This window comes from Neovison vison, chromosome 6 (assembly GCF_020171115.1).
Source record: "Neovison vison isolate M4711 chromosome 6, ASM_NN_V1, whole genome shotgun sequence".
Classification (NCBI taxonomy): Eukaryota; Metazoa; Chordata; class Mammalia; order Carnivora; family Mustelidae; genus Neogale; species Neogale vison.
In genome coordinates, this window is record NC_058096.1 from 127,975,086 (window position 1) to 127,991,342 (window position 16,257).

Here is a 16,257-nt window from a genome sequence, read left to right on the forward strand (position 1 = left end):
TGCATACTGGAAAAATTCTGGCCTTAGGAAACAGAAGTCCTTTTTGGAGGAACTTGCATTCTTTCTGTGTGCCTTTGAGATGTACTTATTCTATCTGGTCTTCTCTAGGAACCAAGAGGTAATTCTTTTAAGAAAGAGGGGGAAAAAAAGGAAAGGCTATCAGTGAATGAAAAATCTTCAAAGTCTTCTCCTCAATTATTAGTCATGTAACCTTAAAATTTATCCCTTCTGCCAGAAACACAATTGGACCCAAATGTTCTTTTAAAAAACTAGTGAGTTAACAATGAATTTTGGAACACTGAAACAAACTAGTGAGTTTTGCATTATCATACCTGTTTCATGGCTGAATTTTTAGAACAAAACCTGTAAGATCCCTATTTGTGTCTATCTGTATGTTTATGTGTATCTATGGTTATATGTTCCAGATGGCTGACATTTTTCTACTTCCAGATAGTACTGCCAAAATTAATTTGTAAAGAAGCCCTATTAGTTTAAAAAAACTTAAGTGTCTAGATGAATCAAGAATATACTCTCAGAAACACAGACACTAACTCAAACGTTTTTCAAGTTTACATGATCTAGGATAATCTCTGGGGGGAAAACTAGTTTTAGTTTGTTGGTTTAACGAAAACAGGCATGTCTTTAGAACTGTCAATATTAAATATAATGCAGACATACAACTTTTATTCTTCCTAAGTCTACTTTTAGTCCAAAGAGCTCATGCCATCTCTGTTGCAAAATCTGTCAAAAAGAAAGATAATTTAAGATGATGGCTGTTAAATGACTCATGAAAGTTTCATAATTGTTAAGAACATGTAAATTAAATAGATATAAGTTTAAGTTATATATGGACTTTTCAATAATAATTATGCTTTATAGTATGTCTACTTAAAGATATTTTCCAAAGTCTTTGGTAACTTGAAACCTTAAAATTATAAAAAACTTATAATTTTTAAAATTATAAATTTATAAAATATAATTTATAAAATTTATAATTTATAAAATTATAAAAAGTTAAATTATAGACATTCATTGAATATCTAGATTATTTCCAAATAAATTACTGAAACGTTATTATTTTTTTAAAGATTTTATTTGAAAGACAGAGACCACAAGTAGGCAGAGAGGCAGGCAGAAAGAGAGAGAGAAGCAGGCTCCCCACCAAGCAGAGAGCCCGATGCGGGGCTCGATACCAGGACCCTGGGATCATGACCTGAGCCGAAGGCAGAGGCTTTAACCCACTGAGCCACCCAGGTGCCCCTGAAACATTACTTACATTATAAACTTTTTTACATTATTTATGTAACAAACACAGTTTATGTACTTCTGGCTTCCTTTTAGAAAGTAACTAAAATAATTGGGTCTATTACTGAACACATGTTGTGCCACATTGAAAAATTTACTATAGAAAGAATATACTTCTAGAAATTATGAAGTGTGTTTATAAATTTGCTAGTCCACAGTCCACTATTGCTTATTCCTCAGTTTTCATTAGGAATTAAAGGTTCTAAGGGTTAAGAATTTTAATCAATATACATAACTAAAATTACTGAAATAATACGGGTAAAAGAAAACAACTATATATTAAAAATTGGTAAGGAAAGTAGAATGTGTTGCTTGGGTAGGGTATGAAGGACATGAGGTTTTGTTGTCGTTGTTTTGCTTTTTTGGCAAAGGAAAAAAGGAAGTAATTTTGTTCAAAAGTAAAATAGTTGTTCCAGAATAAGAAAAAAAATTAGGACAAAATCTGAATGGATATAAAAGAGTTGTAGAAGGTGCATGGAAAAGGAATCCTGAGAAAGGAACTTTATGTGTGGTCAATCTAGCTAAGATTGGAATGGATTTATTTAAGTAAAAAAAAATGAGTTAAAAAGTTTTAGTATCTTCGATGCACTGATTCAAAACTAGAATTTGGTTTTTTCTCTGTTAAAAAAAACAAAGTGTTTCCTTAGATTGGTCTGCTCTAAATTAAAAAAAAAAAATTGTAAACAAAGTTTTTTCTTTCTAAGTAATCTGCCTGGTCAGCTAAGACTTTTTCTCACCAAAAAAATTTACTGTGTTTCATATTGTCTTTATTGGGTCTTTGGTTACTTAAGAAAACCCAGTCTTCTCAATATTAAAAGGGCTAAAATTTTGTTCACAACCCTGTAACCTTATTTATTTACCTTTAAAATCTTCTATTGTCACTTTGGTTAAATAGAAAACTATTATTTATAATGACCTGTGATCCTATTTATTATAATTTTCTAGCCTTCTGACATCTTGATAACTTCCTCAAGTCAAATTCTAAATGGAGTCATTTTACCTCAAAGTGACTTTAAGATCTGCCAGAGTCCCTGGAAAATCTCAAAGGATTTGTCTCTCACCTTGTAAAAAAGAGATGTTAAACTAACTGGGTTTATTTGGTATGTTAAATCACACAGGAAACACTGTCAAATATGTAATAAGCCTTCTTAGGTTGTATTTGTATGGATGCATGCTATTAAGTGTCCTAGAAATTGTATGAAATTCTTAAAAATCTGATATGTCCTGGTATAATATTACCAGTCATAATTCCAGTTCTCTTAAAATGTTGTATGTCATAGAAATAACCAAATTTCCTTATCAATTCTAATATAGTGAATTCTTATCAGATCTTTAACTATGGGCATTTTTAAGTCTTTTGTCATTTATGGATAGTTATTGTTTTACTCTATTGCTTTTTTAAAGGTGGGATTCATGGAAAGGACCCTACCACCTACTCTGAACTACCAACATTGCTGCTAAATTACAAGGCATCAAACCTTGCACGCCAATTTCACAACTGAAGAAGGCTCCACCAAACATCTGATCCTGAATGCCAGAGACCTCAAAATCCAACTGACTAGGAAAAAGTAGCTGACATGGAGGCAGACTGTTTCCTTCCAAGACATCAGATCAAGAATGTTTCTTCATTCCTTCTCCGACTATCTTTTTCTTATATCTTATACCATAAAGGTATTTATGATTCTTTTGTCCAACTTCTTCCTTGTCCATGCCTGAAAAGATAATGCCATTGTTGACATATTTCAGGCCACTGCTAAAGCAGGTAATCCATCCTCCAACCACCTGCTCAATTTGCAAAGATGCTGGTAATCCTGTAGCTCTTTCTGCCCATTATAAATCTTTCCCTAATTTCCAATGCCTCAGTTTTTCTGAAACAAGCTCAGTAGATAAACCTTTCTAGGGAAGTGGAGATACAGTTACACAAAATACATAAACATGCCAACTGGCTTAAAGAAATATCTACCCCTTGGGGATAACTTCTTGACTTATTTGATTCTAGCTGGTTTGCGTTATGGGTACCCTGGTTCATTTGTACTGTCCAAACCACGCGATTGTTTTGTTGCCAATTATTATTATATTCATGTTATTTATATAAATACTATATATATTTAAAGGTCTTTTGAAATATTTTATTATTTGAGAGAGGGAGGGAGAGAGAGAGAAAAAATGAGCAGTGAGAAGGGCAGAGGGAGAGAAGCAGAGAGAAGCAGACTTCCCACCAGGCAGAGAGTCTAACATGGGGTTCGATCCCAGGACCCTGGGATCATGACCTGAGCTGAAGGCAGATGATTAACTGACTGAGCCACCCAGTGCCCCAAATATTATATCACAATATTTTTCTCCCCAATATACTGCATTCTCTCAAAAGTTTAAAGGCATGTGGAGAGCTACTGACCAGCTGACGGATGGTCTCTCTCAGACTGGAACAACAAAAGAGAACAGAAAAAACCAGCTCCTAGAACAGGAATCTGACATCATCTCTTGAAAACTACAATGAAACTTGAAGAAGTGATGGTAACTAAAAGACTGGTATTTTTGATCAAACCTCTAAAATGGTCAAGAGGATGATCAAATAAGGGGACTGTGGAAATAAATGTTTAGGCCCAAGATAGAGCTGTTCCTGCCAGGGGTGCCACCCAGCAAAGCAAAACTTAGATAACTTGTTTTAATGCTCTGCTTGACCAGAAACACAATATATTCACATAGCCAATTCTCCAGTGCCAAGCTAACTCTGCACCTTTTCATGACAGGCAAGGCTATGTGGCCCCAGCCAATCAAATGTTTCTATTTGGCTCTTCCTTGTTCTTTATTCTTCAGCTTACAAAAGCTTTTTGACTTATGGTCCATTTTACGGTTCTCTGAAAGGAGACTGTCCATTTCATGAAATGTTTAAAGTATGCTTATATCACCTAAATTGTCCTCCTTAATAATTTTTTAACGGCTATAAATGATCTCTACTTCATTATTGACATAGGTCAAGCTGAAGTTCACACTTGGCAATACTTTGGTGGTAGTTCTACCTTTTTTTTTTTTTAAGGTTTTATTTATTTATTTTACAGAGAGAGAGCAAGAGCAGGAACACAAGCAGGGGGAAATGGGAGAAGGAGAAGCAGGCTTCCTGCCAACAGGGAGTCTAATGTAGGGTTCCATTCATCCCAAGACCCAGGGATTGTGACCTGAGCCTAAGGCAGACACTTAACGACTGAGCCACCCAGGTGCCCCTTTACTTTTTATTCTTGAAATTAAAAAATAAAAATAAAGAGATTTCTTAAAAACACTGAAATTTTAATTTGTACTTTTTAATAATTGGCACAGGTTTTCCCAATTAGTTGAAATTTTTAAGGTTTCACTAGACTTAAATATTATAGTAGAGCTTTAAAAAAAAATCTTCCTCTTTATTTACCTTAAATTCTTCTTTTGTTGAAGAATTCTGCCCCATTTCCTCCATTCTTTCAATTGAGGCAAATAACAATAGAAATTTTTTCCTAGCCTTTTTTTTTCAATCAAAATTAAAGAAAGAGAATTTTCAAGGGAGCCTCAGTTTTATTATTTTAAGTTGTGAATATCAGCTAACAGGCTATTGATCCATTTGGCTAAAAACAGACCAAAAATGACTGTAATAACATTTTATAGTTTCTAAGTGTTTTTAAAAAATTTTATTATCTCCTATTCAAAACATGTTTTCAGTAATTCATTCATTCATTCAAAATAATGAAACCCTCTGAGAGCTCCAACACATACCTCTTTTCCTCCTCCATAGGCTGTTCTCTTCTTATATAACTCATTTTCACCCATCTTCATACCTCAGCTATTCTAGAACCTACAGGTTGTTTGCTGTCACCTAGAGGCTTAGTGAAGAAAGCATGTACTAAATGTTCATTTGCTAGTCAATAATATCAGTAACTTGACAGTTAGAAAGGGATGAAAAGGAAACTGTTTCAAGTGGGAAAGTGAAAGATAGGTCATCACGGGGGCGGGGGGAAAATCTGTGAAGATCAAAACCCAAGATCAGAACTCATGATGAAGAATTTCCAAACACTGCGCTCATTTATTTTGCTTTTTCTATTGGTGTACTATTTGACTGCTGACAATCACTGGTAGTTTTTACTACTGATATTTAATGATTTCAAGATTTCCAATGCCTTTAACAAAATATCACATAGAACCTCGTCAAAAACGTTTTGCCGATCTACAGTTCACAAACTTTTTTCTATAAATGGCCAGATAGTTGATATTTCAGGCTTTAAGGGCTTTAAATACTCAATTTAGGTGGAAGACAAAAGCAGTCAGATCATTATGTTAACAAATGGGTGCAGCTGTGTTCTAATACAACTATTTACAAACACAGGTCACAGGAAAGAGTTAGTCCTTAGGCATCAGGTTGTTGACTCCTGATCCAGAATAGTATTTGGGTATCAATCTCTCAATACCAAACATATCTTCTATTTGCTTATCACTCCCAATACAGGTTTGAATTTTATTTCTGGGCAAAAAACGTCTGAGCTAATACTGCTTACTCTTGAGAAATTATTTTGAAACAATGTTAAAATATTAGTAACATATACTATCTTCAAGTCAATCTTTCTTTTCCGTCACAACACACTTCCTATATGCCCCATTACATAAAGCTTTTAATTGAAATGTTTTGAACAACTGGTTAAAAATTGTCTAAGAAATTGAAAAAAAATAAAAGCCTAATTTAACATTTATTATCCTTTTAAAAATGTATTATTCATTAAAAAAACACCATGGGACTTTTCTGCTTAAAAACCTTTAGTTCCTCACCCTAAGGGTTTAGCATACCATACAGGTCGTTCATAAATTGGCCTCAATCTACCTCTCAAATTTTATTTCCCATTACTTTTTGTTCACTCTCTCACTGTAAGAATAAAAACATGACAAATAATACTATATAAAAACTTGCAGGAGATAAATACCAAATTCAGGGCAGTGGTTACTTCTGGAAAGGAGGGAGAATACTAGGTTAGGGACCCCGGGGGATTTCAACTGTATCTGAGATGATTTTTTTAAGAATGATGATGATAATAAAAAAATACTAAATAAAGATCTGAAGCAAGTATGATAAAATGTTAATATCTGACAAGCTAAGTGGCAGGTAATAATGAATGCTTTTTCTACCATTCACTATACTTTTCTATTTAAAATGGGGGATTGACAAAATACATTCTGTGGGCCAAATTTGGCCCACTACCTGTTTTTTAAGGCTTGGGGCTAACAGTACTTTTACATTATTAAAGTGTTGTTTAAAAAAAAAAAAAAAGACAAACTGTGACAGAGAATGTGTGACCTTGCAAAGCCTCAGATATTTACATCTGGCCCTTTATAGAAAACATCTGCCAACTCCTGATTTAAAATATTTCATAAGAAGCACAGAAAGACTAAAAAATATAACTAAATAAAGAATAAGCAGGAAGCCAACTGAATCAAGAAAAATGGTTTTATTTTCTTGCATTAACTATTCTCAGAAATTAAACATTTTATATTACCTTTCTCTTTAAATTAGCTTTTCACGAATTATTTTCAACTTTTATCAAAAAGAAATCTCATCAAATTTTATTCTTTTGTGGGGTACCTGGGTGGATCAGTCAGTTAAAGGTCTGTCTTTAGCTCAGGTCATGATCTCAGGGTCCTGAGATCAAGCCCCACATTGGGCTCTCTGCTCAGTAAGGAGTCTGTTTCTCTTCCCACTCTCTCTCTGTGCTCTTTTAAAAAGAATGATGGGAGGGTCTTTTTAAAAAAAAATTGTGTTTAAATTCAATTTAGTTAACATATACTGTATTATTAGTTTTAGGAGCAGAATTTAGTGGTTTGTAAATTGCATATAACACCCAGCGCTTATTATATATCAAGTGCCCATTTACCCTATCTCCCACCTACATCCCCCTCCAGCAACCCTCAGTTTGTTTCCTGGAGTTAAAAGTCTCTTATGATTTGCCTCCCTCTCTGTTTTCATCTTATTTTCCTTCCCTTCCCCTATATTCACTTGTTTTATTTCTTAAATTCCACATAAGTGAAATCATATGTTATTTGCCTTTCTCAGACCGGCTTGGCAAGATTTCATTCTTTTTGATGACTGCATAGTATTTCATTGCATATATATACCACTTCTTTATCCATTCATCTGTCAATGGACATCTAGGCTCTTTCCATATTTTGGCTATTGTGGGCATCGCTGCTATGAACATTAGGATGCATGTGCTCCTTTGTATCTTTTGGATAAATACCTAGTAGTGGAACTGCTGGGCAGCTCTATTTTTAACTTTTTGAGGAACCTCCATACTATCTTCCAGAGTGGCTGCACCAGTTTGCATTCCCACCAACAATGTAAGAGGGTTCTCCTTTCTATGGGTGAGTCTTTTAATAAGATTTTGACCTCAGTCCATACTTGTCAAAAAATTGAAAACCAATAGACCCAAGTGCGGGATTTTTAGTTGGGTGTATTTAGATTGGGAACATTCCAGGGGGTACATGCTCACGAGCTGTCAGCCAAGATATAGGAATGGTGTTACATAGGACTTATTCTTAGCCTCAGGTTCACATTTTCTACTTTTTGCAGCTCATCTCCTTTAGAAGAATTTTCCCTCTTTTTTCAGAGAAGATAATGGGGGAGGAGGGTTAAATAAAATTCAAAACACTGTATTACAATAAGTTTCTGGTTATAATGGTTGTTAGACATTGTAATAGGTCAGCAGAAAAAGTAAAATTTTTTTTTTTTTTTAATGAGCAGATAGGTTATTTAGGGGAAGATAGTGAGAAAAAAACATCTAAATGTCTTAGCATGCCTTAGCTCCCAAGAATGGTTAGATCTTGGGGCACCTGGGTGGCTCAGTGGGTTAAGCCACTGCTTTTGGCTCAGGTTATGATCCCAGGGTTCTGGGGTTGAGCCCCGCATCTGGCTCTCTGCTCAGCAGGGAGTCTGCTCCCACCCCACCCCTCTTCTGCCTGCCTCTCTACTTGTGATCTCTGTCAAATAAATGAATGAAATCTTAAAAAAAAAAAAAGGAATGGTTAGTTCTTATGTTATCACCATTTTGAGATTGCTATATAGGTATTTTCTTTATAAAATATTCAGCACATCAATATCGCTTATGTACATGATAGCATTTTCTTATTTTTGTTTTTAATTTTAATTAATTTTTAATTTTAATTTCCAGTTTCTTGCTCCCAGTATCAACCAAGTTAACTAAAGATATTACCATCTGTGGATCAATGAATAAGGAGACTCAGAAATTTCACAGAAATGCTTGGTAAATGTTTGAGAATATTTAGACCCAAAGCATCATTTTGTAACTTTAAGTATGTATAGTTTTAAACTTAAGTACTTGTCACTGGAAACTAGAAATGTGCCCGACGCAACCACAAAATAAATACAATGTAAAAATTATTCTCTGATCATAATACACTCTTTTCCCTACTTATACGAAAATATTAATGAGGTTAATATTAATATTAATGTTAAAATTAACATTAACATCCTTTTCAATTTACCCACATATACGCCATCTCTAATATCCAAATTTTTAAAAATTTACATTAAAAATACATAAAAAGGCATAAAAATAACATGAAGAAATACTTATGATCCATCACCAGATTACTAACACTACAGAGGTCCTCTGTACATCCTTCCTCAGTTCCACCCCTCATCTTTTCCCAGGGATTAAACATTGTTCTGGACATTATATTTGGTGTATCCATGTATTTCTTCATACTTTTTGTACCATGTACATATCTCTAAGAATTCATATCATTTTACAACTTGTTTAATTAATTGGCCTTATGTCTGACTTCATATATGTATGGTACATCATTCATGAGGTAGAGACAGTGCTCACCAAGTATATTCTACGTGCTTCCCTATGTTTCTTAGCTTTTGGGCTAGAATCACTGCACTGTGAGTGGAAAGGAAGTGCATCACAGGTAGGAATAAGACATGAAAAGCAACATCTCTTTTTTTCCCTTCCTCAATGAACTCTGAAGCCATACTCCAGATGGAGCAATGGGGCAGTTGTAGGAACATGGAGCGTCTATCACCCTGAGCCCCTGAGCGAGACAGAGCAAAGCCCATCGCCAACTCATGTTAGATACATAAAATGAACAAGAAATAACTGTCATGCTAAGACATACACACGAGTGGGAAGATAACTGCCTTTTTAGGGTTATTAAGCAAAACTATCAGCAGGGTAAATTCAAAGCCTTTTGAAAATACTACTATCCTATGACCTTAAAGTCATAGGATAAGAAGCAAATCCTATACACTCTAGTCTTTACCTTCTTTGAAGACCCTATTGCACTAACGATACTTTCAGAAGAAGGGTCAACATGTTCATGAATTCCTTCCAGTATGTTAGTTGCGTTTTCCCAACGAGATTTCAAGGTCTTTAAGAAATCATGTCCTGTCTTTTTTGTACCTCACACTGCACCTTATAGTCTGTATATGTATGTATTAATGACTCGCCTACTGGTTGACTGGGGAGGATGAGGCTAATATTAAATGCCTAATTGTGTAAGGTACCTTGTTTGCATTTCACCCAAGTTACCTTGATCCTTATTTCTAATAAATAGATGAGGATATTAAGGCTAAGTAACCTTCCTCTGGTCACAGGGCTAGGAAGAAGATGAAACATGTGAGGAGGGCAGCTGAAACCAGTCTGGCTGACTCTAAAGCCCTTGCTTTTTAGTTTTTTTCACTGAACTAGGACCATGCTTAGTCTAAGGCAGGAACTTTAGTAGAAAAGAAAACAGCCAACAGAAATAGTTTTTCTTTTAAGTTTTGCACAGATTAAAACATCTCTTTGGCTAATTCTCAGGACTCAAGATTGTTGGGTCTTACCTTGATCACCTCTGGAGTCTGCTGAATCAAAACTACTGAAGTAGTATCTTTGGCTTTATCACCAATAGGACTTCTACAGACCGATAAATTGGCCTGGGAGGAAGTTGTCAAGGTTTCCTGTAGAATCTGCATCATTTCCTTTTCTTGTGATAGGCTCCCTCTGCCTGATTTGCATTCGACTAGTTCTTGAGCAAAATCTTCAATGCTTTCTAGAATTCGCAGTAAGAGGACTCGATCCTCTTCCTCTATTTTGTGTCCATTGGTTTCAATAATCTTTGTTAGACAAGAAGGGGAGACTTTTTCGGTGGGTGAAGAGACTTTAGACTTGGGCTCAAGATCTATAGGAAGCTGACCAGTCAATGGACTATGACTATTTAGAGAGTTAGAGCTTTTACCTTTGGTAAGTGGCTCTCTTAGAGAGGTCTCCATTTTCTGTGAAAATGATTCCAAATCCATTAACAATTTATCTATCTCTTCCTGACTATTAGGATTCATAAAATCTCTGTGGTCTCCCTCTTCAATTTTAGGAACTTTTGATTTAAGGTCTTCCTCACATAGGTTAACAACTGGTTTCTCAAGTATCTTACTACTTTCACTTCGCAATAAGGCAGAACATTTTTTAAGAGGAGGACCACAGTCTGAAAATTCTACTCTATGTTCATTTACCTTTAACAACTCCTGACCAGGTCCACTCTCTGTCCTTTGTCCTTTATCTAATGCTTTCTTTCCATCTGACTCTTCTTCAATATAAAGGGTTTCCATTAGGTCACCAGAAGAAACATTTTCTAAAGAGTTCATGGTAGTTTGAAGCTGGGCATCTTTTGGAGTTCTGGGATCACTTATCTCAGGGTTATATAAGGGATCTGTAGAGTTGTTTGGAGTGGATTTTACTGGGTCTGTTTTCCTAGAACTGTGTTTGTCATCTTGCAGTGCTATAGTTTGAAATTGTCCAGAGTCAGGGGCTGAGAGCTGGACAACATCTTCATATTTAGGGGGCTGTTCAGTGCCAAATACTGGGGGAAAGGGAGTCAGTTGTAAAGTGGGCATATTACTGACCAGTTCTGTTAAATCTATAGCCTCATTATTTCCAGGCTGCATGAATTCAAACGGTAGCTTTTTCAGATAGGATGCTAACCTGGTCATTACATTCACATAGACAGTATCAGTGTTGGCATCGTTGCTGTTTCCTTCATTGATGCTACTCCCTGACTTTTTCTTTATGCATTGTTTTATGATATCTGTGCATTTTTTCAAATCTTCAGAGCATTTCAGCAAGATGTCCAAGCACATCTTTATGTCTGTTACAGAAGAAAAATTATCTATTTTATGTTTTTCCAAAATCTGAGTAACCAGGTCTTCTTCAGAGAAGTTGTGAAGAAGCATTGAAGTTAGGTTTGTATCAAGCGAGTTTCTATGGGACAATGATTTTTCCTCAACTGAGGCACTCCGGAGTAAACCAAAGGATGGGGAGTTCCCATCATTGTTATAATGGCCACAGAGGAAGTCAAAATCAACTGACCTCCTATTAAATGAGTCAGACTTAACTTTTCTTCCCTTTTTGTAAGCTGCATGGTTAGAGTTCTTGAGCTTTTCAAAGGAAAATTCCTTTATTTTTCCACTGGCAAAACTGATTGCTTCTCCTGCAATGTCCTTTAAGTTACAGGTATTCTGAAAGGCAGATCCTTTCTTGACCCTGGGTATGCCTGTTAGCACCTGCTGGTGATAGTCACCCTCAGCTGAGGAAAACCCGTTTTCATGGGGTAGAAACACAGAGCCCAGATCTGCATCTTTGAACTGAGACACAGGGATGTGTAAGAGGTCTGCACAAACACTATGATGTACCACAATGCAGTCAACTCCATGTGTAAAGGTGTGGCAGGTTCCAGTGCAATAATGTATAGCTTGCTCAAAACGCCGGTCTATCACCACACTGCTGTAGTGGTTCACAGTACTGACCACAAGTCTGTAAGTTGCTGCCATAATATCGAATCCACTCAGTGATGTGAACTGAATTTTCTAGAACTTATTTCAAATAAATTCTCCTAACTTACACTCTGCTGAAAATATACTTGACGACTAAGTTCAGTGGTTTCTTGAAAATGTAATGACCTTTCCCCCCCCAAAAAAAACCATTTAAATTTGAGGTTTGGTAACTGTCAGGTTACAGTAGCTACTGCACATGTGTGCTTGTATTAGGAAGTCTAATAATTTAATAATTGTGCTCTTTAGTTTTATTTAGTAATATGATACTGTAGGATTTTATAATATAAAATCCTCTTTTAGTTCTTCAGCAGTTTTTTGATGCAGAAATTTATTGTCATGAATTTACTCTCATAAATCTTAGTTGGCAGTACAGAAGTACTGTGATAACTGAGTCCTCCAAAGAATTAAATGATCCATTTTTTGGTGAATGAGAAACCTGTAATGAAAAAAGAAAACAATTTTAAAAATACGATTTCTTAATCCTAACAGAACCTTTTATTTCCTCTTTTGCATCCCATATGCAGTTTGTCACCAAGCCTTATTCTTTGCCACATTACTGCCTATCTTTGATTCATGTCTTTATTTCATCACGGCCTATACTCCTTACTACCTGGAGTATTATTACTTCAACTCTGCCTCCCAGTTGGTATTTCTTACTCGGCCCTCCTTGCCACCTTACATGACACAAACAAGCTTAGATTCAGATAGTTTTTTAACCCTCACAGTTCCAAGAATTCACACTACTGATCTCTGTAAGTAAGGCACCATGCATCCTACCCCCTTTAACTTATTTTCAAGCCTTTCAACATCTGTTCCCATCCACCTGCAACCTTATTTTGTGCTACTGCCCTGTGCCAAACTTTTGGTTCCATCAACCTAATCTTTTCAAAGATTGCCAACAAATAGTGCTTGTTCCTTATTCTACAACTTCCTCTATACTTGGAAATTATTATCCCATTGTCTTTTCTTACTAATAGAGAGAAACAACCAACATTACTGCTTCTGATCCTATCCTCTCAGATACTACCACATGCAGAGCTTTCTCTTGTTACCAAGTGGACAGAATTTACTTCATCATCCTCTTACTTTAAAAAAAAAAAAAGGATTTTAAACCATGCTTTTGTTGTTTTCTAAAAAGGTTCAATCAATCTACTCATTCAAGAAATACTGAGTGCTTACTATGTGCCAGGCACTTGTTAAGTGCTAAGCAGTGAATAAAATAAAGTCCCTGCTCTTATGGAGCTCATAATCTAGCTGAATAAAGAAAACCAGCATGCATGTAATCATATAACTTAGATGGTGACATGTTCTATGGAGAAAAATCAAGCAGGGTAGGGTTTCAGAAAGAATGAGAGGAACTGTGTTATAAAGGGGAGTCAGGTAAGATCTCACTGACATTTGAACAGAGATCTGAAAGAATAAAGGAAACAGGCTGAGAAGGTGTTTTGGGCTAAATCATCTCAGGCATTAAAACCATAGGTACAAATGCCCTGAGGTGGGAGCACGCTCGATGTACTATAAGAAAGAGAAGGAGGCTGATGTGACTGGAACAGAGAAAGCAAGTTGGGTAGTGTGGGAGGTGAGGTCAGAAAGGAAAGGTAGGAGATTAAATCATGCAGGATCTGTAGACTTATGATGAATTTGGCTTTATCCTGAGTGAGCTGGGAAACAACTGATGGCTACTGAGCAGAGGAATGACATGATCAGACTTACATTTTAAATTGGGAATTCTGGCTGCTATGTTCAGAAGAGACTGTGAGGGAGCAAGATAAAAAGCAAAGAAGCAAATTAGGGGCTCTTGCAATAAATCAGGCAAGAAGGCTTGGGGGCTTGGACCAGGACAGTAATAGTGGAGAACTTTAGATACTGTATATATATCAAAGGTAGAGCTAGTAGGATTTGCTAAAGGATAGATGTATGATACTACTAACTCAAGAATGATAAAGTAAAGCAACGAAAGGGAGATGATGACTGAAAGGAGAGCATCAATTCCACTATGCCATCGACAGAAGTGACATTTTAACCAATAAAAATCTTTACCCCCTTAATGAGAAACAGAACTTTATTGTTTTCATTTTTTAAATTAACATGTAATGTATTATTTGTTTCAGGGCTACAGGTCTGTGATTCATCAGTCTTACACTTCATAGCACTCACCATAGTACACACCCTCTCCAATGTTCATCACCCAGCCACCCCATCCCTCGCACCCACTCCCCTCCAGCAACCCTCAGTTTGTTTCCTGAGTTTTAATCTCAGGTGTCTCTTACGATTTGTCTCCCTCTCTGGTTTTGTCTTGTTTCATTTTTCCCTCCCTTCCCCTATGATGCTCTGTTTTGTTTCTCTAATTACTGTTTTCATTTTAATTTCTTCAGTTCTAGGAAACTTTTTTGCTTGTTTTTTCTCTGGTAAATTATCTCTTCACATCTTTCGCTCACTTAGGTATTAGAGATTTAATGACTACAGATAAAATTAATTCATAAAGAACCCTTTCTTTTGTTGAATTCTTATGCCAGAATACCTTTCCTGGACCTCTGGATCCAATGATTACTTTGTTTTTATGCTACACTATTGTAATTACTGTTGTCTTATTAAGTTTTACTATCTGGTTTTGCTTCCCATATCCCTAATTATGATTAGAACTCCAAATGTTCTTTGACGGTCTTCTAGATGAATTTTTGAATAGTTAAATTTTAAGAAAAATGTTATTAGAACTTGATTCTAATTGCAAGAAACTTATGAATTATTTTTGAAAAAACAGTGATAACCATTATAATACCTGATTTTCTACCCAGGAAGATACAAATATTAATTCTAATATTTATTTCTCTCTTTGTGGTTTTCCTCAGTGGGTCACCCCCTCCCATTCTTCTTGTCCTTCAATGCCTAACTTTCTTACTAATATGAATGGGTCTGGAGCTACTGTGTCATGCTTCACTTCCTCACCTTCAAATCTCAGATGCTGGCTCATATAAAACTATAAAACTAGATCTCATGAAGAATGAAGCTGAAGCAGAAAGAAGTTCCATACTAAAGGAAGTGCCCAGGGGTACCTGGGTGGCTCAGTCATTAAATATTCCTTTAGCTCAGGTCATAATCTTAGGGTCTTGGGACTGAGCCTGACCACCAGGCTCCTTGCTCAGTGAGAAGCCTGCTTCTCCCTCTCCCACTCTCCCTGCTGTGTTCCATCTCTCTCTGTGTCTCTGTCAAATAAACAAAATCTTAAAAAAAAAAATAAATAAAGGATGTGCCCAGTAATTCTTTTTTTTTTTTCCAATTTATTTATTTTCAGAAAAACAGTATTCATTATTTTTTCACCACACCCAGTGCTCCATGCAAGCCGTGCCCTCTATAATACCCACCACCTGGTACCCCAACCTCCCACCCCCCCGCCACTTCAAACCCCTCAGATTGTTTTTCAGAGTCCATAGTCTCTCATGGTTCATCTCCCCTTCCAATTTACCCAAAATGTGCCCAGTAATTCTTAACTGAAAATGCAAACAAGCCACAGAGGAACTAGGTGTTACGGGACAAAATACTGAACATGGCAATAGAAGAAGTACCTTTCCAAAAGGTGCACAAAAGACAGGGAAGAAATAGCACCAAACATGAAAAACTATATGCCTTTTCAGAAATTCAAGATTTTGAAAGAGCTTTTCAGTAAGGGTAAAAGAAAAATAAAGGATATTAGTAAGAAAGTATATCAGGATAGCTATGTGAGAGACAGTAGGGCTATATCTTAGTACAGTTGGTAATTTAGGTGAGAAAACGGGTACAAAGGCAAAATACATGAGTGCTAGAAAATTTAAATAATCAATGCCTATGAAAACACGTGATAAATTCCCAAATTAACATAAAGACTATTTTATTTCTCTGAAATTTGAGAAATGAAAGACGTATTTCTCTAAGGTTGGATATAACCAAAGCAGCCAGTTTATAAAATAACATGACAGAAAATACAAGTCTTCATGTGATATTAGAATTCAAAATAGTGCTATTAGAATTCAAAGTAGTCAAGGAAGAAGAGACAACACTGGCCAAAGACAGACATGTACTTTTAGACAAGGGCTATCCTATAAAACATGCTGTGTTGATGGAAATATTCTATACGTGCT

The 16,257-nt window shown here is 35.9% G+C and overlaps 1 protein-coding gene across 3 annotated transcripts in view; it reads right to left on the minus strand.

The window, feature by feature from the left end:
* Positions 1-16,257, minus strand: part of PPP2R3A (protein phosphatase 2 regulatory subunit B''alpha) — a 202,712-nt gene that overhangs the window by 138,280 nt on the left and 48,175 nt on the right. For all 3 annotated transcript variants that reach the window (XM_044252310.1, XM_044252309.1, XM_044252311.1), the window contains one exon: positions 10,160-12,578. In XM_044252310.1, coding sequence (XP_044108245.1) covers positions 10,160-12,139 — 1,980 coding nt within the window. In that variant the 5' untranslated portion in view covers positions 12,140-12,578. The remainder of the gene's footprint in view (positions 1-10,159; positions 12,579-16,257) is intronic.